Source organism: Lasioglossum baleicum, chromosome 10 (genome assembly GCF_051020765.1).
Source record: "Lasioglossum baleicum chromosome 10, iyLasBale1, whole genome shotgun sequence".
NCBI lineage: Eukaryota > Metazoa > Arthropoda > Insecta > Hymenoptera > Halictidae > Lasioglossum > Lasioglossum baleicum.
In genome coordinates, this window is record NC_134938.1 from 14,777,478 (window position 1) to 14,803,773 (window position 26,296).

Here is a 26,296-nt window from a genome sequence, read left to right on the forward strand (position 1 = left end):
TCCCGTCGTTCTCGTGCTACAGCGTGCATTTCGAATTTCGACACTCTAAATGCCCTTCCTAAATTCTTTAGAAAAATCTTGCGGAAAATCAGTGTCGTTCGAGCCGCGGTAGAGAGAACATCTCCAAAGACTTGTAAATTCAAAGCTAACGGTTGCTATGTATTAGCTGTTTTTTTGACTGTGATATTTAAACTAATCACTAGACTGCGAATCTTTATGCAAAATGAATGTTGGCTGCCGCTATTACAAGGGACAGGAGCCAGACAGATATTTGATTCTTACTGTGATCATTTTAAGAAGTTGAAAATAATACTATGGTGCTTTGAAATTATTTTAATCTCTCTACTGTATTAAAATGCACCTACTCATGTTTGCTACAAATGCATGAAATCCGCAGTCTAGTGATTGCATTACTTGATTGTTGTGATTTGTGCAGCAGTACAAGGGATACGGCAATTATTATTAGTGCATAACTATGTGTTGACAAATGTGAACAGTGATTATGAGTGTGGAAAAATTTCAAGGCATCTGTGTAAAATAAACATACGAATTATTTATCGATTCGAAAGTGAAAGTTAAATTCTGGATCGTCGACTTGACCGCGCATCCCTTGGGCCTTCTACCACCGGCTGTGCAGCTCATCGACCTGGCCGTACGTCCCTTGGCTTTCGGTACTGCCGTGTACCTGAAGACATCTGTGCAGTTCATCACCGAGTGACCCAGTGACACACATTTCGAAGCAGCAAATGGATTAACGGCTGAATACGTGAGTTTTTAATTCAATCAGTTTCTGCTTCTTCTCTTTTTTTACGATTATCTCGTAAACTAAAGCCGATCGCCAAAAAGTCTAAAGAGAAATGTTGTTCAGAATCATGGTCTGGACAACGTACCCAAAGCTCATCGAAATCGGAGAGGATTCACATTATCGAGAAACTCTTGTTCGTTGCAATGTCACGGCGTACCACCGACACTCGCTTGCCGGCGCGGCGCGGCGCGGCGGGCCAGGACGCGCTCTGATTGGTCCGTGTTTTTCGTTAATAACTCCTAAACAAAGCCGCAGTTGACATTGGTGCAAAGGAAAATGTCTCTTAGAATGGTCTCAGGGACCACCCCCTTTCGGGATTTTCACGAATTTTGGGACACCCTGTATATATATATACTCTCTGTATATATATATATGTTTATGTGTTCGCCTAACTTCACTGTTGACCGTCAACCTAAAAAGTGTCACATATATTTATAAATATACAACACAATTCATCGATATTTGGGATACCTACCACTAATTTTTCGACAACATGTTTTAGATAGAAGTTCATAAATAAATTTACCGTATGAACATGAATCTCGTAAGGAGAGCTCAAATTTTTCAGTAAACCATTAGAATAGGTAAGATTTCGTTTTGTTCGTTTATAAAGTTTCTAATTAGTGAAAGTGTACTTAATCATTATAATCCCATTAAAAATTGAAAGTGGACACATCGAAACAAGAAGATTTGTAATAGGGTTATTAAATCATTTAATGAGAAAGTATGTCTTTGAGAAATTCTAAAACCAAACACGATCCTTTCGTTTGTAAACAAATTAATATTTGCATAATCGAATTATTTGGTCAAAAGTTGCGTAGGAAAGAAAATGCGATACAATCTATGAATATCAGCCAGTTCAATTTACATATAACGAAATGTTTCATCTGATAAGACAGTTGACGTTTTATTGTAACGTAAAGTTTTTATTCTACACAGCGATTACTGTTTTACTTATTTTTCATTTAATTGATACGTGAAATTCTGTTTCTTGTTCCTAATCTGTGCTATTGTCTGAAATATACACATATAAAACGAACATTGTCAATTGAAACATATTACTCATTAACATATATATCATGTAATATATATATAAAGAGAGAGAGAGAGAAAGACAGAGATACAAGACATGTTGTCCATGAAAATATTGTAGCAGTCCTTTAAAAACAAACAGGAAGTGTAATTCTTGTGTGTATCTTGTAGATGTTCTTTTTATAGACAAAGACTGACCTCTTTCTGTTCAGTAACCAGTGCATTCAACTGCCAGCTGCTTCCGAGTGCAGATAATGCTGCAACAAAACATTTAAATCTATCATTAACGATGCCAGACAGGTGAGTTTTTGTGCGTTAATATTTCAAAATACATATTAAAAATGACATAATTTATTTGCTCAGTTTACATTTATAAATATATACATATGCTCCTTTCATTAAAAAGAAGGTATGAAGTTTTCGAAGATAAATTTATATAGAATATTTGAAATTAAGGAATACATTTTCAGTTGTTTCTCTTTCTTTCATTTTTAATGTTGTAATTTTATATGAATCATTACATAGGCAAATATTGTTCCGTTAGGAATAAAGTTTTCGTTGGAGTTGGAGTAATCTGGGGTGTTACTCTTTGTTGTTTCTTCCTTACTCGCAAACTTCCCAGATCGATGGCATTATTAAATTTCATTCCAAGTATTTTATTTTGGTCAGTGTATATTCGTGTGCGGACATTTAATATTTATTATCTATAGCAATTGTATTTCTTGATCGTTATTTGTACAGCGTGGCTAATCGCTTTGCGAATTACATGGAAAGTTTTGAATGTACTTACATTTGTTACTAATTTATCCTGGTTTAATTATTGATTTGCTATATTAATTCGATAATCGATAACGCATTTCTTAACATGCCATCTAATGTTCTGCTAAATATCGATGTAACAATGAAATATCATTTATAGGAATAGCAACATGGAAAACAGCGAAGAAAAGAAATGCAATATTAGCGAAGCTAGCACATCGGCGTCTGTAGATTGTCCATCTAGTTCGAACGCTGGCACGGAAGATGACATTTCCAGGGGGTAAGTACTTTAATTGTTCCTTAAACTCGACATTTCATTAACCCTTCGAGACTGAAAAATTTCAACGTGCGTTATCCATGTTTACGCTGTTGTTAGACAAAAGATACAAAATTTTATGGGCGGCGGAATAGTAGGTGCTTCGCCGCCAAAATTTGTCACCCTCGAAGAAATAATGAAAGCTGCCAACGGTATGAAGAATATGGCTTTGGCACACGAGATCGCGGTGGATAAGAATTTCCAACTACAGAAACTTGATCCCGAAGATGGTACATTTCATAGAAGAGTGAAAGAAATCATGCATAAAGCATTTTGGAACTTATTAGCCGAACAGCTGGCTGAAGAAACTCCAAATTATACTCAAGCATTAGTGTTACTAAGAGAAATTAAAGAGGTAATGCGATCATATCAATTTTTATTCGGTTTGGACATTCGCTTGTAATTTTGTTTCTCTGCAGATATTAGATCAACTGGTACTACCGCATCATGCGAAAATTCGAGAAACTTTGGAAGAAGTGCTCGACGTAGATTTAATTAAACAGCAAGCGGAGAAAGGTGTTCTGGATTTCCATCATTACGCGCAATATGTTATTTCGATCATGAGTAAAGTGTGTGCACCAGTAAGAGATAGCAAGATTATGGAACTTAGTCAAAAAACAGATGTTATTGAAATATTTAAAGGTATAATGGAAGTGTTGCAACTGATGCGACTCGATCTGGCAAACTTCACTATCACAATGATAAGACCGAACATAGTTGCTCTGAGTATCGAGTATGAAAAAGCAAAGTTTTCCGAGTTCTTAAAAATCAATGGAAACGATTTAATACATACAGAGTCGTGGTTATTGAGACACTTTGATCCTGCAAAGATTACAGGTGATTCGTCGGATGTTAATTCTGCGCGTCAGATCACACATTGTCTTCTGACCGAAGCATATTTGGACCTTTTGGAATGGGATTTCAATCCAGATGCAGAAGTAGGTTTGAAAAGAAATATATGTGGATTAAGAAGAGAAAAGACATTTGGAAAAATGTTCTCTATCGGTAGACGGTTTTTACTACAATGTTTGTTTCAGACTTTGATGTTGGATCAAGGTAGACTGATAGAATTGCGTGATAGGACCAGTAGATTAAGTATTATGGGTGCCGTAATATTACTAGCAAACAACACGATTGGCCCACCGATTCATGGAGTATCGAGTTTCAAGAAGAGTATAAAACAACATCTCAACGTGCTATTGGAATCTGTACATTCAAACAAGTATGCATAATCTCCGTTTTCAATGACTCTGAAATATGTTATAACTTTTATATACAAATATATAATAGGTGGTCAAAATAAATTAATTAATTTCGTGCGTATTGTCGATAGGGATTTGGAAGGTTTAATGCCGAATATCATACTACAAGTTAAAACTGATGTAAAATCGACGTTAGAAGAGATCGGTGCTGGTTCGCTATCTCCAGAGTTAGAAACGTTATTGGAGGGACAAATATCCGAGCTCGTTAAACCGGATCATAAGATTAGACATCTTATAAGTAAGCGTTCCGTATAAATGTTAATAATTCTGTTTATATTATTTCATGATACTTAATAATTATTGTCTCCCAGGTTTAAGAATTCGACAGTTTTTGCAAAAGATAATACTGTCCCAATCGACAGCGCCGACGCAAGTCCCACCCGGGCTTTCCTCGCTTCAAGAAGAATTGACAGCTATAGTGGCTCAATTTTTAATTCTGATTTCTCACAATCGAAGTGTATTTGGAGAGTATTATCAAGAAATCGTGACTAATGCTCTGATAAGAAAGGAAGCTGATAACAATAAAGAGACAAGTGAAGTTCATTCCATGGAGTTGTAGAAAGAAACACTGCAATTTTAATCTTTGTGAAGGAAACGTTAATGTTACGTGTTCATTAAATAACACATTAATTGAAAATAAGCGATACCTATATCTCGAACTAATTTTCAATTCGTTTTCGTAAAGCAATTTTTTTATAACACGAGGACAGATATTTGTAGACACAGAAATATCAAGTAGCAGTCATTTAATCCTCGATGTAAGTTATAAATGATTTCAGTAATTCGGTATTCAAGCGATTAGCGTACACGAGGATGGACGGAATTCAATACCTAAATGCTAAATGCATGGATACTAATTGGTTTGTTTTTAATACAATGTACGTACTGTTTTTAATACAAGTTACTAAATATCATATAAACTAACGACATTTATCTTCGATAGTTGTGATACAATTATTTGCTACAGCTTACTTTCTGTACTTGTTGCTTTGAACATTTTACTTTAAAATGTTATATATGTACTGGAAAAAAAAAAAATATATATATATATACATATATATATATATACATATACATATATATACATGCATATTGTACATAGATGTGAATATTAAATCAATTTATAATCAAATCAAATTGGATTCTATTTTCGAAATAATTTGTACCTTCGTGTTAAATTTGCGAGTAAAATGAATATTAATAGACGAGAGCAAAACTAAATCCCGCTCACGAGAGCGAAGCTAACCACCTGACGAGAGCAAAACTAAATCCCACACACCAGTGCAAACCTAATGCCAGTTGATGCCAGTTCACGAGAGCCAAGCTAACCCCGCACACGAGTGCGACCTATTATAGTCAATTATATTTAAGATTATTGTTAAATGTGGACGCCGACGCAACAATCTATAGGCGCTTCGACCCCATCCGTGACTGAGCCCCGGGGGACCTCCGATCGGAGGAATACCAATTTCAAATCGGAAATACACATTTTTAGACGACTAAAGACTGAAAGTTCCGATGAAACTTTCAATTAGAATATCAGAAATAATATTTGACGGTGTTTGGCGAGTAAATAGGTGAGTGCGCAGTCCCCGTCGGCTCATCCCCAGCTTGTCTGACTAGTTTGACAATAAGTCTGACTCTGACTGACTGATGACTGATGACAATATTGACAGTGAGTGAGCTGAGCGCGTTCGCCTCGCCGAGCTCAGGTGGACACGTGCGCAGCAGTGATACCCAGCACCATTGTGTGGGGCCCTTAGACTTAGACGTTCAATAATATTGTCAATGTAGGTTGACAATAATATTGAAGCTCCCGTCAATACGCTTCAATAATCTCGTCAATCTAGCTATCAATACGGCGACTGCGCACTGTGACGCATTTGTGACAAGGTGGAAAACAAAGGTTATGACAACGTTCAATCCTATCACTCATTTTATTGGAAGAATGTAAAATGAACCCATTTAAGAATATCGCTCCCCACCATCGTCGTAAAACAATTATGGAACAATAATAACGATGTGAATAGAAAAGTCTAGTAGGAAATATGCTAACAATAAGACAATTTGTATCTGTCAAAGCAGTGACGAGTCCTTCGACGAACTATTAAATATATCATTTTATTAGTACTTTGAAGTAGTGCAAATTAAGTCAGAAATAATATATTATAACTAGTGAACCAAATGTGTAACAGAATTCAAACATTCATCGCTCCTTAAACTTAAATTCATATAAAATCCTGTGCTTCTCTCGAGGTCCTTCGTTATTCTGTCTTAATAATAAACATATAAATAAATCATCTCCCGAACAAAATGGTTTCGTTGATTCGCAATTTTGCTCCTCGCTGTATTTCTAAAGAAACACTTATTACTACTGTTTAACTATTCGGAATTCAAACTATACAGTGATCCGATGAGAAATATATATACATATACAGTGGTGCACACTTAAGTATAGGGTGGCGACTTCGATTGAGCGATGGAGGGGATGCGCGGGTGAACGATATATTGATACCTAGCACGTATTAAATTTCCATTTCCAGGAATCGAAAGGGAACAGCGGCGGACATTTAAGTGTGCACTACCGTAGCGCGCTTCTTCGCTATACGTGTTCAACGAAAGAATAAACATTAATCCCCAGCAGTCAATTATGTTATGCTCTCCATTTAATCTCAATATTGACAGGCAGACTTTTCGGTCAAGTTATACGTAATAATAACTAGTCATCTTCTACTTCGGGAAACTACAGCTCTGTAACACTTAACAATTTAACCCCTTAAGCAGTGTATTCGAGACTGGACGAAGTTGCAGTTTTACAAATGAAGGGAACAGCAACGAAAAGAACAGATCCGGTTAGGTAGGCGTTCCGAACGTTCCAAATAAATTGATCTCATTTCGTTCCGTTGGATTTTGCTTCCAGTAAATCGGCGTCGCTTAAAGGGTTAATGCATCAGTCAAAAATATAGCAACAATCGCGACGAGCGGCTTTAAAAAAAATAATTCTCTATTCACGTCGACTGTACGATTGTTGCGATCTCTCTGTTGGAGGACATTGATAGTTCAACGCAGGGATAAGGAACAACACACTGGACTATCTACAAAATTGCATCCGCGCGCATTCCTCGTCTCTTTCGTCTTCCTTCTTGCAAACAGTCGTGCAAAATTCCTCTCGCGAGTCCTTGTGTGAAGAAAATGCCACCGAAAGGGGGCGGGGGATGGGTGTGGTGACACGTTGCACGTGTGCGGATTTCATGCAACGAACGCTACAAATTTAGAAAACGATTCGTTCGACGTTCCGGCCGACCCGACATCCGCGAATCACGATCCTCGTCTTGCTGGAGAGCTTTCGGCACCTCCCACGATTTCCTCGATCGTTTCTCAACTGGGATACATCGGAAATGGCTGTCGTTCCGGGACGTCTAAACCGTTCGCTATACAATGCAATACGTTTTACCGTAGTTGAACCCCGAAGCCGATCAACCGGTCCGCGGTTTCTTCTAATCGACGTGTCCCCTGGCGCGCGTGGCGTTCAAACACTTATGTTCATTCCTGACGACTGTACGTAACAATCGAAAGCAGTGGAGTAGCGTAAATCTAATGCTGTTGCAATTTATGTTGCATTCGTCGCGCAGCAGCGTGTCACGGAGTGAGACCGCTTTTATACGGTCTGGTTTGTTCTTTTCGAACGAACACTATTATAGTTTCACGCTTACAAGTACCAGTAGCTAAATAAACTTTCTCTCTCTTTCTCTTTCTCTTTCTCTTTCTCTCTCCTCTCTCTATTACTTTCTTCGCTTCGTGGTAGTAAAGTTACAACATTTAATGGAATAACGTGGAGAAGTTTCTAAATTGTAACGGCGAGGGAAATGTGATTAAACACTTCCGCCTGTTTGCTCCTAATGAAACTGAAATTAATTTTCTCGCGAACGGGAGCCGGAGTGTTTTCCAGTTGCTTTCGAAGTAGCGATTCTAAACTTTAGTTTGAAACGTTCCATCGACAGGGACACACATGTATATGTATACACAAAAGAAGTTATTATTTTCTACGTAAGCTCCATGAAACCCTAGAAGGCTCGAATCGCTGTTTTAAAAGTAGATCTAGAAAACGCTCTCCGTTCCCGTTGCAAACCACCATTTTCATCGATCGATCGTCACCGGCTACACGGTGCTACAGGCAGCTACCCCGTCGATTAGCGCGTTGTGTTTTTGGCGATCGATTTCTCGGCAGGCTCGTCTTTCGTGGTGAAATGAACATCGTGTCAGACTTGTTGAGACGTGATCAGGTCGGTTTTACTGGAGTTCTTCAGGATCGACGGGCCCGGGAGCTTCTGAGCAGCACCGGAAGCGCTCGATGGCTGCAACATCATCGGCTGGCCGTTCACCAGAACTATCGTGTCCCGCACGGAATCGTAGCCTCCCGGTGCTCCTGCATTAAACAACGATCTCGTAAAAAACTAGCACAATAAAATCCGGAAAGAATAGTACATTATAGTAAGATACACGAGATGTTTTCTACAATATAACGTTCGTGCAGCCAATATAATAAAATTCAGTGTCCAGGGATTACTATAAGTCAATTTACTAAATTTGCTAATATCGAAATCCAGTGGTACATACGCAGCTTAGCCCGAATCTCGCGGATGATGCAAAGTAAACCAGATCGATGATTCGAACAGCTGGTGATTTGATTGATAAAAGAATAGCATGCTATCCCGATGCGATCAGTGTAGCATACGTCCTTATAATGCCTCCACAATATGCGTCGTATTATATCGAAATTAATTATCCGCGGACGCGGCACGAATCCGATTATAATGAGGGCGATGAGCCTGGTATCGCGGCCGTAATGTGTTCAATATCGAAATACGTTGGCCGCCAGATGATGACGCCCGGTCACAACTGGACGATGTTTAATTCTCTTGTTCTTAACCAACAATCTTTACACTTTTTCACGACTAGAGTACCGATACCGGGTTCCCACCCACCAATCACCGTTAATTAAAATCCTTTGCTTGATTTCAGCTGTTGCTTTCATGTGCAAGAGTGAACACATGAAATTACAAGGATTACAAGAACACAAAATGACCCTTCAACATTGCAATGAGGAATTCAGAAGCGGTCAATTGTGATTCCTAAAAGTCAAATCTATGTCTGCCCGGTGCCCAGAATGCATATTTTTACGTTATCGAGGAATGATTTGTAATATTCGGCAGGTACCGCCTGTCACGAGGCATCCGAAGCAAGCATGATATCACAAGATGGCCGCCACTGACAGATTTTCGTAAATATTGAGAGATTTATCGTTCGAATCGAAAAAATCGCTCTGCATCGACATAGCCAGGACATGTACAAAGGCGGTGATCTGTATTTTTAGTTGATTAATTAATTATTTAAACACGAAAAATGGGTTGGAAGAAAATACAGCACCTCGAGGTTCCGAAATTTTGCACTAGTAGCGCCATTGTCTCTTCCCTAAACTGCACAAAATGTGTTCTTGTAAACCTTGTAATTTCATATACGTATATATGCGGATCTAGCGATGCACAGTGGGCTGTATGCAGGATTTCAGCGGCCACAGCTAGTTCAAAATTCGCTGAATATTGAAACTGCTGTAACTTTGCTAAAATTTATCCAAATTTGATGAAAAAAACAACCATTTTAAAGCTTGAGATTTCGACTTTGTGTACTGTATACCGTTTTTGCTGAAACGGATGTTCTGAGTACAAAATTTGTCCATAAAGAGGATCAGTGCAATGTTGAAGCGTCATTTTGTATTCTTGTAAACCTTGTAATTTCATATACGTATATGCGGATCTAGCGATGTGTGCGTGTGCCACCACACTCTTGCACGGGCGCGTATGCTTGCCTGGCGATGGCGTGTGGGTGAGCGTTCTCGAAGGTGTGGAGGTATTCCTGGACGCTGGACCCCAATCCGGAGTTGGCTGCAGAAGCATCTTCGCCCGACACCATATCGTTTGACCCTTGTTCCTTTTTGTTCTACCTTTGCTGTCCCGTTGGTAGGATGGCTGGCTGTCCATGTCGTCGTCGTCGTCGTCGTAAGCGGGCCGTCGGCGCCGGTCTCTTAATTGATTCTGCGTGTAGACGTTAGAATAGATGTTAGTACTTGTAATGTAATTTCAGACGGTGTAGTATGTACATCACAGCAGTATAAACAAGCTTTTTGTTCTTCCACACAGAAAATGTCGAATTTCGTGCCGCGCGAAACAGCATTCGCGGGGGGTGCCGCTGTATTGTTTCGTTTGAAAGAAAAGCGCAGCAGAAACTCGGTCATTGTGTGCTCGTAGAAGTTTATCGTGAGAATACGAAATCCAAAAGAAGCTGTAGAGGATGGTTCGCTCGTGCGCCTTCGTCAGCTATGGAAGAGTCCACGATTGCTCCGATTCGCCGCCACCCCACCCTTGGCAACAGCGCTAGTATAAAAACCACCGCGCGACCATAAATTACAGATTGATTTCCGTCTCGTCGACTGTGGCGGCGAAATTCTAACATAAACACACGTGTCTGCGCCAGAGGCACAACTTTTGCTCGTACTCCCCGAGCCCCTGCATCCGGATCCCGGATGAACATCGTCTCTTCATCTGTGAAGCAGCGTGGACATAACGGTGCTACGGATTTTGGAAAATAGTCGAAACGCGAATCTGTGCAACTATCCACGCGGTTAGGACATCGTACTGAATAGACACGCGCGATCAATCGAATAGGGATGATCAGGTTTCGAACGCGGTCTCGAAGAACATGGCGAGTATTCCACTACATTAAAAATAGAACTGTTCGATCAGAGTTACTTTCACTGTACGAAGCGATTATTAATACCTGGGCGCAACCAGATCGATCGAATCGATACGAGGGGCAATCGATATCTGGGTGACCAGCGTGCGTTCCACCGTTGCAAGTCATGAAATTCTCATTAAATTTACACAACTCGAGGACAAGTTATTCGAACGGCCATGAATCTCTTTGAACATTCTGTGGATTATCCATGTTACGCAGATTAATGTGATCCGCGAAATGGATTATACGTACCACGGTGACGGTAAGGATCACCAGAACGGGTATCAACCCGATGGCCCAGCCAACGTTGTTCGCCCATGTCGGGTAAACATAACCGCCGTAGGTTAGCGGCTGGTATTCGACCCAATTGAAGAAGAGAATGAAGAAGAGCGTGGCCGGGGTAACAACCCTCCACATCCAAGTCCAGAAAAACCTCCAGAGCCGACTGCGAGGTCCTATCATCTGCTGAACGTTGTCAAGAAACCGATCGGCGCCGTAGACCCAACCGATCAGCAAGCATTCGCATATGGCGATCAACAGCACCGACCAATTCGCTGCGTATTTGTCCATTAACTGCAGCCAATACACTCCAGCCTAGGAACGCATTAACAAACTTCATTATTCGGGTGGTTCCTCGAGTAGGGTAGAGTGGGATACCGTTAGACCGGCGGGTAACGAGTTCCGACTCCGATATCTTTGTTTATTTATGGTCGGCTAATTTTGCCGTATACTGTAGGTAGTGTGGAGGATACTGAATGTTTCAGTCGCACAACATATTTGTGTTTCCTCGTACTAAGAATGTAGAAAGCATTGCTGGACTCGCAGGAATTGCTGAACACGCAGTGTCGCCACGACCGTATCGGTTAAGAAATAGTTTGTACCGTTTATAGCAGTGCTCGGATTTACTTACTCGTGGCGCCCGAGTTTCAAAGGTTACGCCCCCTCGAACCGGCCCGCGCGTCTCGCTCCCCGAGGCGGCCCTAGTTCTCCTAGGCGCCACGAATAGCGAGTATGGAACGCGCCTGAGGAGCTCCGAACTAGGACCGCCATGGGGAGTGAGACACGCGGCTGGGTCGAGGGGGCGTAGCCTTCGAAACTCGGCCGTCGCGAGTAAGTCAATCCGATCGCTGGTTTGTAGTATACGTTTGCGTGTAGCAGTGTGCGTATGTTAGTATGCGACCGGTTAATCGGAACGATTAACGGTCAGAATGGTCGAATTGTATGCGCTGGACCGGTGCGGTAGTCGCCGCGATAGCCTTATCGCTGTTTGTAGTGTTTATAGATTATGTGTATATTACAGATTATAGAGTAAGGCCCTGTGAAATCGACGTGAAGTCTCTTGATGACGGCTTGGGACCGGCCGAGACCAGTGTTGCCTCCCACTTTACGTTGCCCCTTCTACGACGCCATTCCCCCATTTCCCGGCGAACATCCCCGCGCTTCCTCCACAGCCCCGTCACGTGACGCGTTTTGTCTCTGTCGTGCATGTGTCACGATGTCACGTGACTAATCCGGTCATGGCGGAGAGAGGGTAACCGTATTCCCATCAATTCTCCTAGTTTGGTCTACACGTACTTCTTTTTGAAATGCTAACGGTAAGCACGCGAACATGACGGATTTTCAAAGACATTTCTCTCGAAAGTTTTATTCTACGTTTTCGACGTATTTTCCTATACGGAATCACCCCGTTTTCGGTTGCACCACCAATTACTGAAAACCCTGTATAAACCATGTTACATGTTACATGTTATATGTACTTTTGTAGCGAAATAAAAATAAACTTTAGCGTAATAAAAGAAACTTTTATTGTAGATAGAAAATATACATGGATTTCAAAATATACATGAGGCTATTTCGTTTAGCGCTATCCGAGAATATCGGTAGCGTTCGCATATATTCAAATAAAAAAAAGAAGAAAATGTTTCGACCGAATATTATCGTAAGGTGAACGTATTTTGTAAAGGTATTTTGGCGGTAAACTCACGTTAGTGGTGAAAACAATTCCTCCTGCGTATCCTGAAATAGCCGCGGCTAGCACCACCCACACTTTGTAGCTTCTCAGCGGCGGGAAAGCGTCCAATATTGCGGTAGTAACTGTCTCCATCAAGGCGAATTGGGAGTCGAGACCCAGGGTGAGAAGCATCACGAAGAAGAGCAACGACCAGACCGATGCAACCGGTAAACGAGCTACCACCTGCATTGTATTAACATTATATAGTGTTACGACTCACCAGTTAGAAAACACTTTAATTAAAGAAACATCGTTTTTAGATATTCGTAAAAAACCACAAGCACCCGCTACAACAGGCCTGGGCGACGCTGGGACAGAAGAAGAGAAGCAGCCACATCTGTTCTGCGAGCCAGCGTCGCCCAGGCCTTTTTTCGGAAAAATTTGCCTTTATTTAAAGCCTATGGCTTACCAAAATCGTACCTGGATATTTACAATCCTGACGATATCCAGAATTCTCTCTCTCTCACGTTTTTACATTTAACTAACTTAAATAATCTATTGTAATCTAAAAACGCTTCAAAATCGTTTTTCGTAGGCGGATGGCCTATCCGTCGCCTCTAGGCGCTTACGTTTTTGTAATAATCGCTTTTTTCGGTTCTTATGGGGAATTATCGCTTAAAAATCGTTGGTTCGTTTTAGTCAGAAGATTTCCTCATAGAACGAGTACCCACTCGACCCCCCTGGGACGAGGAAATTTTTTTTCGAAAATTCCCCCATCCCCTCACTAATATGTATTCTTCCAAAAATTGAATAAAAAAATCTTTTTAACCCTTTTTCGAGTTCTCTTAAAGGGTTAAGGCCATTCCAACCCTTCCCTCCCTACTGAAAAACTTCCCGACCTTTTTATTAGAATTACCTAAGTCGGTTAGACTTCTATCCGAGGTTGCCACTCTCTAGCACTCGGTACAAGTCCTATCTCTAAACGTCGCCCAGGCCTGCACCACAACAAACCTAATCCAGGCCCAACCAAAAATCAAAATTCAAAATAGGTACTCACGTCGGGATACACGATGAATGCCAATCCAGCGCCTTGGTCGACGACAGAGGCGACCGGTACATCGAGCTCGTAGGCCAGGAATCCTATCACGGAGAAGATGACGAAACCGGCGAAGAACGACGTGCCGATGTTACTCACGGCAACGATCAACGAGTCTTTGTAACAATTGTTGTGGAATTTGTTGTAGGAGCTGAGAGTGATGAGACCGCCCCAGGCAGGGCTAAGGGCGAAGAAGATCTGTACCGCTGCGTCGCTCCACACTTTCGCGTTCATTAGCCTTTTCCAATCGGGCGTCAGATAAAAAAGGATGCCCTCCTTGGCCCCGGGGAGCAGAATACCTCGAACGAAAAGAGCGATCTACGGGCAAAAACAATAGATACATCGGTCTACGATTGCGCTGTCATTTCTAAACTGTACATATACCTTATATTTATTGATTTCCTATAATACCGGAATGAAATTCTACTTTGCTGTTATCGATATGTAATCATTGGCCGTAGAAGAAATCGTAGCGCAAGGAGTTAAAAGGCGGATCGTTTCTGTACGATTCTCGTTCATGATTAGAAGGCAAATCAAAGTTCGGATAGAAAAAAAAACAATTGGGGTCTACTTAGTCAAAATCGCTAGATGAGAGATCAATCTAGGGCGCTGTTTGCCTCAAATTCCTTCTTTTACGTGTCTGAGCAATGGTTATGCAATATTTGACTGCATGTTGCCCGTCAGATGGCGCTGCAATCACAAACCATTGCTCGGAAACGTAAAAAAAGGACTTTTGAGGCAAACAGCGCCCTAGATTGATCTTTCATCTAGCGATTTTGACTACTAAAAAGCCCCGTCTTTGCATTATCGAGAAATCAGAAGTGGAATCCCGGACCCTTGCAATCCTCGCGTACGTATACGTAGTCTGGCGGTGTGTGAAGTGTGAGTGTATCCTAGAGGTGTTCCCGCGCGAGCGTCGTCTGTTGGAAAAGACTCCCCGTTCGGCATTTCCGATGTCGGACCAAACTAGCTAGACCCTTACTCCTTACTCGTTAGGAGAGCGCGCGTAACGGTACACAAATGTATTTACCAAAACGACGTATGGGAAGAGGGCTGTGAAGTACACAACCTTCCCCGAGCTTTGAACACCTTTGCTTAGACAGATGAAGACGATGATCCAAGCCAGCAAAAGGCTGATGGCCATCGAGAGCCGAATGGAGCCTGTCTCCTCGATTCCGCTGCTCATCCCCAAAACGAGGTTACTGCGACAAACGAAATTCTACTTGCTGTAGCCGCGATACGGTTCGAGTCGAGTCAGCGCAGAGTGGAACAAGCGAGGAAAATAATTGTGAGATTTCTGGGTGGAGAAAAACATCTTACGGTCTCCTGTGAAATTTAAAGCTTCGACGAGAAGCTTAGATATCTCGTTCCACTGTGCGGCGTTGACGTTGATCGATAATTCTATTCTCACTTGAAGTATTCCTCGGCTGGTGGTTTCCTCATCGCGCTAGTAATATTCTCCATAGTTATGTTCATGGAAGCCAGTTGGGTGGAATTGAAGCATCTACTTTTAAAGTAAGTCATGTTCTGAGAGACGCATTCTTCGGCGGCTTCCGGCGTATAGCAATCATCCGTGCTCCACGGTAGCTCGCACCTGGTCCACGGCAGTGTACCGCCTTCCATGAACGTCGCTGGAACAATATTTTCTCGGTCGGTACTCGACCTCCGTTCCCGCGAACAATCGGCAGGCGCGTTTCGGGATCGGCTGTAATCGATCGCAACGGTCGGAGGAACTCACCGACGATGGAAACGTAGATGTAGTAAAGCGTCCAGGCGATGATCAGGTTGTAATAAAGCATCACAACGGAGCTGACCAGCACCATTCCGTATCCGAGGCCGCGCAGCAGAGGGCAGAATCGTTTGTAAGCCGCTACCGGACCAAGGCTCGCGTACTGCCCTGCGGGGATGACATCGAAACAGAGTAAAATCAAAATATACGATCGATCGGCCATTATTTTGTTCACGGACGGTTCGCGGACGAACTCAAAATCAAGCGAATCACCCAAAATTTCTATCCGAATCGCCTATTTTTATCTTTAGTATAGCGAAGCGTTCGCCAACAGTCCAGAGTCTGATACAGGGAGTTCCAACTTGTAGCTCGCGAGTCATACAAGGCACATTCCCCGCTTAGGTTCTACCCCCACTCTTACGCTTCATCGCTGCCGTAGAACTTCGTCCCCGTTCCCCTCCACGGCTGTACGTAGCAGTGGGGAGAGGTTTGATTGGTGGTGGGGACCTCGCGGCTCTCGGAGGGGAACAAGTTGGAACTCCCTGGTCTGACACAAACCGAAGAAACGTTGTTTCGAAAACAATTGCTTTACGGGACTTTACGAGAACGGCCGAGCGTTGGCAATAATGAATTATATATCGATAGAACAGAGTAAAACATGTTTCCCGAGAGAAAATTGTACCTGAAGTCGCGATAGCTGTTACGACTTCGGGTATCTTCGTACGAGAAACAGAGAATAGTAATTAAACTGCGCGTCGAAGTTCGGCGTGTCTCGTGTCTCATTACCTAGGGAAAGTTCCATGAACATCAGAGGCAGTCCGGCGATGACGAGCATAATTGTAAACGGTATTAGAAATGCACCCCCGCCGTTCGCGTAGCACAGGTACGGGAACCGCCAGACATTGCCAAGCCCGACGCTGTACCCCAGAAGCGACAACAGAAAGTCAAACTTCCCCGTCCAGGTTCCTCGCTCGGGGTGTTCCTCCTCGCCGGCTTGCAACGGCGCTTGGCTGTTCGCCACCGAATACTTGTCATCGTTCGGCTGCAAGATACAACGCAAAGTCCTTTGAACCCTTCACGGTCCAAAGCGTTTCTCCCATTTTATCCGACAAAACTCGCTTCAACCTCATTTTATTATCCCACGTCCCGCGCACGGCGCTCGATTAACCGGTGCGCAGGACCAAGAGAAATAGATTTTTCAAAGGGATAAATAGAAATCAAATCTGTAGATCAGCGCTCGGATTTACTTACTCTCGACGGTCGAGTTTCGAAGGCTACGCCCCCTCGACCCGGCCGCGCGTCTCGCTCCCCGTGGCGGTCCTACTTCGGAGCTGCTCAGGCGCGTTCTATACTCGCTATTCGTGGCACCGAGGACAGGCGAGGGCAATTTTGCCTCAATTGAGGCAAAACTGTCCCCACCGTAGTGCCCACTGTCCCCCACCAGCATCCGTCGTTACTATGTAGGAAGGACGCGTTTCGCTTGTCGCAAGCAGTGCGCAGGCCTCGTGCACCGGAGCCACGAGGAGCGCCACCGAAAGGAAGCTTGGTGGGGGAAGCAGGCGTTTGAGGGGCTCCACCCGTGCCCACGCCTGACCTAGGAGAACGAGACGCGCGGTCGAGGGGGCGTGGCTTTCGAAACTCGGCCGTCGCGAGTAAGTAAATCCGAGCGCTGCTGTAGATTATGATACAGTATTTGTTGATTAAAACACTTTGTAAAACAACGACCCAGTGGCGCAACCAGGATGTAATCTTGGTGGAAGGGTGGTCGAGTTGAACCCAGCCCTAGATTTTGCGTGATGAACTTTCTTTTAGCCAAAATATCTGTCAACGGTACCCAGAGCTATTTTGATTTTGGAAGCTAAATATTTTTTTCTTGGGGAGGGACTTGGTCCCCTGGGTGCGCCACTGCAACGACCTAATAATAAATGGAGTTCTACACTATAATGGAGTCCAACTAGATTTACACTCGCCTATTCGTATACATGTATAGACAACAGAGTTTCCCTGTTTCTTATGCATTAATAGAAGACGCTTCGCGATTATTGTTACGAATGTTATCAGTTCGGAAAAAGGGCATGACGCCAGCGGTTAGCTCGTACAATAGAATCTCACAACAAGTTCGGTTAATTAAGCATTCTGACGACGATGGTCGGATAAATGGAGTTCCACTAATAAACCTATTTATATTAGAACAGTTGAGAAATGCTACAATTGTTCTCGTGTACCACGTAATTGTGGCATTATCGATGAATATAGCGCAAATCGGTAAAATATAAGTAGCTGTTCGTCGAGTCCGGTTCGACATAACGACAAGGAAGAGTTTACAGTTTTCTTTCGATATGAAACGACGATGTTTTCTGCGCAACAAGAAAATCTCTATCCCCTGTTCCTCTTTCGATGTGATCCGCTCGACACCGCTTAGCGCAAGAACAAAACATTTGGCAAGATCAAAAACGAGCGAGTTGGAAAACTTGTGAATGAGAGAAAAGCCTCGCGGTACTCGTCGTCGGTCGTTACGTTACAGATGAAAAGAAGAAACGTGAAAACGAAACGCGAGGTCCTCGAGCGAAGCGAGTGTAACGGCAGGTGGCTGTGAAATGATGCAGTATTCAACAAACGGAACGACGAACGAGAGAACAATGGGGTTCGTACAGCAGTTGTAAGCGGTGCGGAGTACGAAGCCTCGCCCTGTCCTGCAGTGGTTAGCACCCTTCCGAATGATCGCTCGAGCAAAAAGTACCGTGCAATTAACATAACTTAAGCAAAGTCGAAAGCTCTTTAAACTATCCCGCGGTTCGTTACGAGCTTTCGTTACCCCCACTTAAATCGCAAACGGAATAGCGTCGGACAATGAACCTTCCTTAATGAACCTGAATCTTTTCACACTATAATTACGATGAAACAATAGGATGACCGAGAGGATCGAGTGGAAAATGCATGTAATTTTAAAAACAGTTTACATTATATGTGACGCTGTTTACGATAGCTGTATCGCAAATTCCTTTTTGGTCCAGTTATTCCCGTGGCGTCTTATCGTTTTATCCACCGCACAGTGGTGTATATAGCTTGAAAATGTGGAAAAAAGTCTTTAAAATAAAATTTTTGTTGTCTGAAAATAAAGCTCTGAAGCTCTGAAGGTCTGGAGAATAAAGCTGCAATATTGTTTTTTCTATTTGTACACCCGTGAAGTAGTGAACTTCATCGAAAGTCAAGAGATTTTAAGGCGCGCTTTGCGTTCTTAAACAGTCTCTAAAACAGCATCCGTTCATTGGCGATTTTCATGTGTTTTAAGGAAAATTCTGTAAATTCTTGTATTACAAAAGTTGTTCAGGAAGATATACAGAGCAATTTTGCACAGCTTTCATTTTGTTATCATCTAAATTAGTATAGTTATTAATATTTGAACATTGCCAATAATTCGGCAAGTACTTTTACGATTACAAAACTTTATTGACGATTTTGTTATAATTCTGTGTGAGTCTGCGTGCTCTTTCTGGTCTCATTACATTCGGTAAAGATTTCTGATTATAAGCCAACAAAGTTTGATTCCGGATATGTCCGGAAAATTAATGGTAATAATTTTAAAATGTTCTTTAATATACACCGGGCGAGTCATTTAAAGTGAAACAGACGTGTATCTCGGAACTGAACCATTTTGGAGAAAAATGTTTTGGAGAAAAATTGATTTGACCTTGGATAGTCGTCTGAAAATCACGCGAAGGTCATCTTCAATTTCTTAAATAGAAACCCTTATTTTTTATTACATACTCTTGTAGCTTGTTTTCAGAGCTTTCCAAAACGCTATAATAAAATATCTTTTCCTAAACTATTTTTCAAGTTATAACAGTGCAAATATTTCACTATCGCCTCGCTTTTTCATGGGTTCTCGATAATCTGAGAAGAAAATGTTTCGAACAAAAGAGAACAGTATTCAGACGTCTACAAATTTCAATATATAAAAGTTAAAAAAAAATTTTTTTTTTCAAAAAATTGAGGTAAATTTGATTTTTGAAATACTAAAATGTATTTTGGATTTCATAATGTTATAGCTGATCTTAAGACGAATCCACAACGATATATAATATTATAACCTTGAGCCTGTAAATAACGCTAAAATAGTTTTTTCCACTTTTTCAGGCCAAATAGCCCACTGTGCACCGGTACATCAAGGATTATGAACGAGTTAAATACTTACATCCCAGCAATCTAGGTAGTGGCGAATCCTAGGCGGGGACTCCTCCATTCTTCGAGCTAGCAGGGAACGTATTCGCGAAGTCAGGCGAGTCTGCCTCTCTTCAGGCTCCGCCAACGTGCGGTAGATCGTACTGGCACATCGAGCGGCGAACCGTTCCCGCTAATTGTTCATTCGAAACCGCCGTCGAGCCGCGAGCTATGCTATCTTTCATGTATTCTATTTTTCTGCGCGATCACCTCCTCTCGACGATCACTCTTCGAGGTGTTTCACTCTCTCGTTTGTCTCTCTTCTAGAAAAACACACACGGGCAGGATAAAGATCGCTTTTTTCCCCGAGAGAAAGAAAGAGAGAGGAGGGGGAGAGCGTAAAAGTTGGTTTCGCGCGAAATGTTTCGCTGGAACTAACGTTCCGATCGAGGCCTACCAGCATTCGGCCGCTTACGAAACGGTCGCACCGCTCTAAACAATAACTATCCACGTCCTAATTGCTGTTATCAAGTTCACACCAGATACATGGCCACGCAATAACGTAGTTACTCCTTCCAATGTTCCCCGCTTTGTAGCTGACAGTCCAGGTCACGCCGTATTTCTCCCCGCCCCCTATTTCCATCATTCCCTTTTCTCCGTGTTAATTACGGAACACGACCGGCGATGGCTTCGATCGCATGGAAATATCCCTTATTCCAGGATAATTAAGTAAGTGCTCCAGGTACTAACACGTCCCCCTGGCCGCCCGCGACGCGCGAAACTCTGCAAACCGATTGTTAAACCGAATATCATTCGTGAATCGCTGAACCGTTGCAACGGAATGTACACAGTACAAAGTATTCGTACACCTTTAAAAACTAATAATTTTTTTATAATTGTACCGAACGACCTGATTTTTTATAATCAATCAGAAGCATTGGTTTACGAAATGATATGCGGAAAAGATTTTCCAAAAATTATAATTCACAAGGTTACGTGCGAAAATAAAAAAGGCGTTTTATTCAACTCTTTTATTGGGCCCCCAATGAAAATTTAAAATATATGTTTTGGAGATCTATGTTAGTTATACGCGTGATGAAATTTTCAGCATGTGTACAACTAACATAGATCTACAAAACATATATTTTAAATTTTCATTAAGGACCCAAATAAAACAGTTGAAACAAATTCCTTTTTTATTTCTGCACGTAACCTTGTAAATTAGAGTTTTTGGAAAATCTTTTGTGCATATCATTTCGCAAACCAATGCTTCTAATTGATTATAGAAAATCAAGTCGTTTGGTACAATTAGGAAAAAGTTATTAGTTTTTAAATGGTGTACGAAGTACGAATACTTTGTACACCCACTGTAGTAGCATTTTAAAGATTACACGTATCCTCTTGCGCGTAACACATCACTTCGGAAGACCGAAGAGACTGAGGTACGTATGTACAGTAAGGAGCATAACTGATTCCACACACTTTAAGTCAGAATAACTTTTATATGAATGGACCAAACGACGCTAGAAGAATTAGTTTAGTAAATGACGTCTAATAAATAAGTTGACAAAATGCATTTGGTCGGAATTGTGGAAAACAATAATAAAAATTGATTTTTACAACTTTTTAGCTGGGACAATAATGAAAATTTAAATGATGTGTTTGGTCAACTTGTATAAAGTATATACGCTCTGAAAATTTCATTGAAATTGGTTAATTGGTTTACGAATTATAAACGATCAAAAATGGTAAAACTTTGCCACTTTATGGTACACTACAAATTGCCACTTTTGATCGTTTATAACTTGTGAACCAATCAACCAATTTCAATGAAATTTTCAGAGCGTATATAATTTATGTGTAGAATTCGATCGAACCTGAGCGCCGAAAAACACTACTGAAATTTGTTTAAAACAAAAATTACAATCGATAAAAATCCCTCATTTATAATTTATACCAGTTGACCAGACACATCTTTTGAATTTTCGCTATTGGTCCAGCTAAAAAAGTTGTAAAAATCAATTTTTACTATTGTTTTTCACAATTCCGTCCAAATGCATTTTTTCAACACATTTTTTACACATCATTTACTAAACTAATTCTTCTAGCCTTACCGAGAAATTGAAGTTGTTTGGTCCATTCATAAAAAAGTTGTCCTGATTTGAAGTGTGTGGAATCAGTTATGCTCCTTACTGTACATACGACTCCTGCCTGTCCGACTTGTGAGGTCGTATTCTACTTGCGCGACTCTACTTGGGAACACTTCACGACAAAAATCATTATTGTGCATTGTCTCGACAAATACAGTTACTATTCACGATTAATAATTATAAATGCAGTTATTATAAAACCTCTACAGCTATGCTTTTTATAATAAGTACACTGCATAGTTGAAAGAGATACGAGGATTAATAAATTGTATGCATTTCAGATTTTTCTTTATTATTTATGATATGTCCTTAACCACCTAAAACATCAAATACACCGTAAACTCCGCGCGACTCGTCCTTGGTAGTTCTGGAAGTTCATATTTCAACTAGCGGCCAAGATTCTTTATTATTGCTTTTTGCACAAGATTCTACGATAATTTTTTCGCTTTCTGGAGCTAGTTAAAGTTAAAAAGAGCCCATATTTACTTCAATGTTGAATAAATCGAATAAAAAAAATCGCACGATAATCAACAACCACACATTTTACACAGGAAAGATAGCCCTTTCAAATGATATTAACGCGATTTATCAAAAAAATTTGTTTCTCCCCGTGTGATGTTACAAAGTTGCACCAAATTTTTGTTAACCGCCAATGTTGTCTTCATCTCGCTATAACTTTGTAAAAAACCAACATGGCAACAATTTGAAACAGAGCATCCGAAACTAGAGGTTTCACGCTTTCGAACCATTGTTTAACGATATCGATATAGCAATTTTGGCCGGAGTTATGATCGTGTAAACTAGTAGCAATTTTTCGGGTTCGCAGAGGTGATGCCTTAATTCTTTTGAGGAGTGTATGAATAATCCAAGAATTGTCAATTTTTTTTATTTTTACGTTGCTTCAACTGCTATGGTTATTAAGCGACGGAACCTACAGTTGTTAAGGTGGGTTCCGAACCATCTTGGGCACCACAGTTTTACGGTGCTGGCGGCGGGATTAGCACCCGAGGCCACGGAGAGTCCAAATACGCGCGCTGTTCCCACTGAGCCACTGCGCGGCACATCGTCATTAATTTTTAACGTCGTTAACTTTTAACAAAATTGAAAAGTGGACTTCAGTTCGCGTTCGGCTAGAGACTTAGAACTTCCACTCGCGAAGATCGTGTGTGCGAGGCGAGCGATAGAATTCGCGGACCGACGGAACACGCGGGAAACGGGAGGGGAAAAGAACGACGCGATTAAGATTCATCGAAGACCCGGGATAAAGATCGGCGGGCTGGTACTACACTCGAGCGAGGATGGGCACACTTGTCCGGGAGAGGGTGCCGACAAATTGAACGACGCGGCGCGGCTGCGGCGGGAGAAAGTAACGAGCGCATCGATCGCGATTAGAATCCGTCGGTGACGACGCCGGGGATGGTTAACGTTAACCGTCAGCTGTTGACCTTGTCCGGAGCAGGTTTTCATCTTTAACCTTTTCCGTGGCGGAGGGTCGAACCGCGCTCTCGCTCCGCGAACTTTTATATCTCATTATTTTTAATCGACTCCGCGGAAAGCAATTCGCAGACAACCCCCCTCCCCACCCTTTCCTTTGTTCACGAGACATTATTCACGCCCGAACGTCCGGTCGTATTTTTGCAAAAATTTCTACCCGACCTGAACGGATTTATTTATAATCCGAACTCGACTGCCTGCTTTATTTAAAGCGCGTATCAATTCCGACGATGAAGAGGGTTTCTTTTCGCTTCATCGTTTACGCGACTTCGCTGCAATGTCACCCGGCTGATCGTGGCAGCGGTTCACTGGTCGCTGTACGCACACAGGGTGTCCCGCTAACTCTGTAACCAGTCGTCATCTCCGCTATTCTTTAAGTTACCTTCAAGTCTAGAAAAATATAAATAATTTGCAGAATAATATGTGTCTCCTCGAACCAAATAGTTTACCCTTTTGGGATTTTGAGTAACATAACGGATAGGTATCGCCTTGTAACAGAGTTGGCGGGACACCCCTTACGCTCTTACGTAAACCCGAAATCAGTCGTGCGCGTCCCCACGAAATCCAATGTAAGTGTGTCATACACACATGCACGCACGTACACACGCGCGAAGCAATCCACGTGAAATATCCAGCCCCCGGTACGTCGCGTTTACGAGCATCCCCGCGGTTGCATCATGCGACATTGCGAATAAACAGAACAGCGATAACAACGGACAGGGGATAAATACAAATTCGGTGCGGCGCGGCAGCCCGGAGAAATCGGCCAGGGACAACAGCTCGACACTGAACAAACAATCGAACGAAAAAAGCCTCGTACACTCCAGCGGAAATTCATCCCCGCGGATGATTATAATTGGCGCCGAACGAATCGAAGCTTCACTGAACCGAGGCTAGCATCGTCGCGACCTACGCTGTTAAAAATATTACTTTTAAAATCGTGTCTCGTAAAATTCACTGTAAAATCCACTTTGCTGTTTTCGGTACTATAAAGATGATTGTTTTGTCGTCATCGACCGAATCGGAGGTTTCCTGAACCAAGGCTAGCATCGTAGAACCACGGTGTTAAAAATATTGCTTCTAAAATCGTATCTCGTAAAATTCACTGTAAAATCCAAGTTGCTGTTTTCGATACTCTAAAAGATGATTGTTTTGTCGTCATCGACTGAATCGGAGGTTTCCTGAACCAAGACTAACATCGTAAAACCACGGTGTTAAAAATATTGCTTCTAAAATTGTATCTCGTGAAATTCACTGTAAAATCCACTTTGCTGTTTTCGGTACTCTAAAAGATGATTGTTTTGTCGTCAGCGACCGAATCGGAGGTTTCCTGAACCAAAGCTAGCATCGTAGAACCACGGTGCCTAAACAATACCCTTGAAAATCATATCGATCCTCTCTCGTAAAGATCACATTAAAACACACTCGACTGTTTCCGGTAACGAGAGGATGCCCCAACACGTCGCAACATCTGTTCCCTACGAATTGAAAAGTCGAACGACAACTGTTCACTCCGAGCCGACCGTCGATTCGTTACGATAATCACCGGGAAATCGGAGACAACTGTTCGAATTCGCACAGACCGTGTAAACCATCGAACGAGTCGTACTTCCGAAGGACACTTGGAGCGTCCAGCCGTAAATTGCGACGGACCGATGACGATTAAAAGTCGAGACCTATCGCGGATCTTACCGACGCGGTTGAATAATCGTGTGCCCGCACGATCACCGAATTTCGGAGCTCGTTCGCCGACATAGCCGTTACGTAACCATGCGATAATGTCGTTCAACCGCGACGACGCCGCGCGAACGTCCCGGACGGCAGTCAGCCCCCGAAAGGATCTGGCAGCATGACCACGCACATGATTATGCCTGGTGATGCAATCGGGCAGCAGCAGCAGCAGCAGCACGTCGTCGTCGGGAACACGGCTCGGCCGGTGGTCGATCAGCTGTGGCTGGTACCGATGCTCGCGCTGCCATTGGAGAACTTGGTGAACATGGCGTGCCAAGGTCAGAGCACGCACTGTCACTGATTTTCAGGGTCACAGCCGCGGAGCGCTCGAAGGACGGACCCGGGGCACCGAGGATAGCGAAAGCACTGTTGGACACCCGGGATTTAACGTGTTCTGCCGTTGCACACAATCCGAAATCCCGCCGAGCTGTGACGATGGAGGAGCATATCGAGAGAAAGAGAGAGAGAGAGAGAAAGGATTTCAGGCTGGACTTGTGTGCGGCGTAAACGAGACGAGAAACTTGACGTGACGAAACGAGATAAGATGGACGGACGGACGGACGTACAGACAGTGGAAACGATCCGTGCCCGGCCAGCCAGTCTGCCTGCCTGCCTGCCTGCTTATGGAAGAGCTTTTCTACTTGCAACACCCCCAGTCGACCCTGTCAAGCCTCGAACTCAACGGATCGATCGATATTACTGCTCCTGCGAGCTGCGTCCTATCCTAAACCTTGTGTCTCTCTAGGATCACTTTCTCGGTGTACTCGTACCGACACTGTTTCCGGTTCTCGCACCGCCGGCCACACGCCACGGCCAGCCTAAACGCAACTCATAATTAATCCCTGGGTCATGCCGCCACCTGGGCACACGGCGTATATCGGCGCGAGCAAAAACCAGGCTTCGAAACCCTTCCGAGAATAACTCTTTGATACTGTGTTATACAGCCTGTGTGTTTTTTCACTCGAAATTAACTCTCGCGCAGATCAAATTCGCCTTTACTTTAATTGAAGCAAATTAA

General features: G+C 42.6%; 2 protein-coding genes across 24 annotated transcripts; one reads left to right on the forward strand and one right to left on the reverse strand.

The window, feature by feature from the left end:
- The first annotated feature begins 597 nt into the window (after positions 1-597).
- Positions 598-7,175, forward strand: LOC143212682 (T-complex protein 11-like protein 1). Of its 13 annotated transcripts, none has more exons than XM_076431705.1 (10): positions 868-1,020; positions 1,308-1,389; positions 2,009-2,137; positions 2,382-2,501; positions 2,757-2,876; positions 2,973-3,267; positions 3,332-3,850; positions 3,950-4,134; positions 4,246-4,412; positions 4,486-7,175. In XM_076431705.1, the coding sequence occupies exons 3-10, from the start codon at positions 2,127-2,129 to the stop codon at positions 4,731-4,733; spliced, it is 1,665 nt and encodes a 554-aa protein (XP_076287820.1). In that variant the 5' UTR covers positions 868-1,020; positions 1,308-1,389; positions 2,009-2,126; the 3' UTR covers positions 4,734-7,175. The 13 variants fall into 13 exon arrangements, with proteins under 13 accessions (XP_076287818.1, XP_076287821.1, XP_076287826.1 ...); XM_076431702.1 differs by having other exon boundaries at positions 2,024-2,137; XM_076431704.1 differs by having other exon boundaries at positions 2,050-2,137.
- LOC143212679 (sodium- and chloride-dependent glycine transporter 1) lies at positions 6,098-25,984 on the reverse strand. 11 transcript variants are annotated; one of them, XM_076431697.1, is made up of 11 exons: positions 25,845-25,984; positions 19,938-20,226; positions 16,529-16,784; positions 15,752-15,910; positions 15,425-15,644; positions 15,044-15,215; positions 13,975-14,331; positions 12,951-13,160; positions 11,219-11,560; positions 10,041-10,266; positions 6,098-8,600 (listed from the first exon to the last, which is right to left on the reverse strand). In XM_076431697.1, the coding sequence occupies exons 2-11, from the start codon at positions 19,983-19,985 to the stop codon at positions 8,434-8,436; spliced, it is 2,157 nt and encodes a 718-aa protein (XP_076287812.1). In that variant the 5' UTR covers positions 19,986-20,226; positions 25,845-25,984; the 3' UTR covers positions 6,098-8,433. The 11 variants fall into 11 exon arrangements, with proteins under 11 accessions (XP_076287812.1, XP_076287807.1, XP_076287811.1 ...); XM_076431692.1 differs by having other exon boundaries at positions 25,409-25,970; XM_076431696.1 differs by having other exon boundaries at positions 25,240-25,970.
- Between the last annotated feature and the right edge of the window lie 312 nt (positions 25,985-26,296).

Bases quoted from the DNA above. Each gene is read 5' to 3' on its own strand.
- LOC143212679 (XM_076431697.1), bottom strand. From the start codon at position 19,985: ATGGAGGAGTCCCCGCCTAGGATTCGCCACTACCTAGATTGCTGGGAT. The intron at 13,161-13,974 runs GTGAGTACCTAT...AATACAATGCAG, and splicing joins CATTCATCGTGTATCCCGAC to GTGGTAGCTCGTTTACCGGT. The intron at 10,267-11,218 runs GTACGTATAATC...GTCTACACGCAG, and splicing joins TGATCCTTACCGTCACCGTG to AATCAATTAAGAGACCGGCG.
- LOC143212682 (XM_076431700.1), top strand. The intron at 3,268-3,331 runs GTAATGCGATCA...GTTTCTCTGCAG, and splicing joins TACTAAGAGAAATTAAAGAG to ATATTAGATCAACTGGTACT. The intron at 3,851-3,949 runs GTAGGTTTGAAA...TGTTTGTTTCAG, and splicing joins ATTTCAATCCAGATGCAGAA to ACTTTGATGTTGGATCAAGG.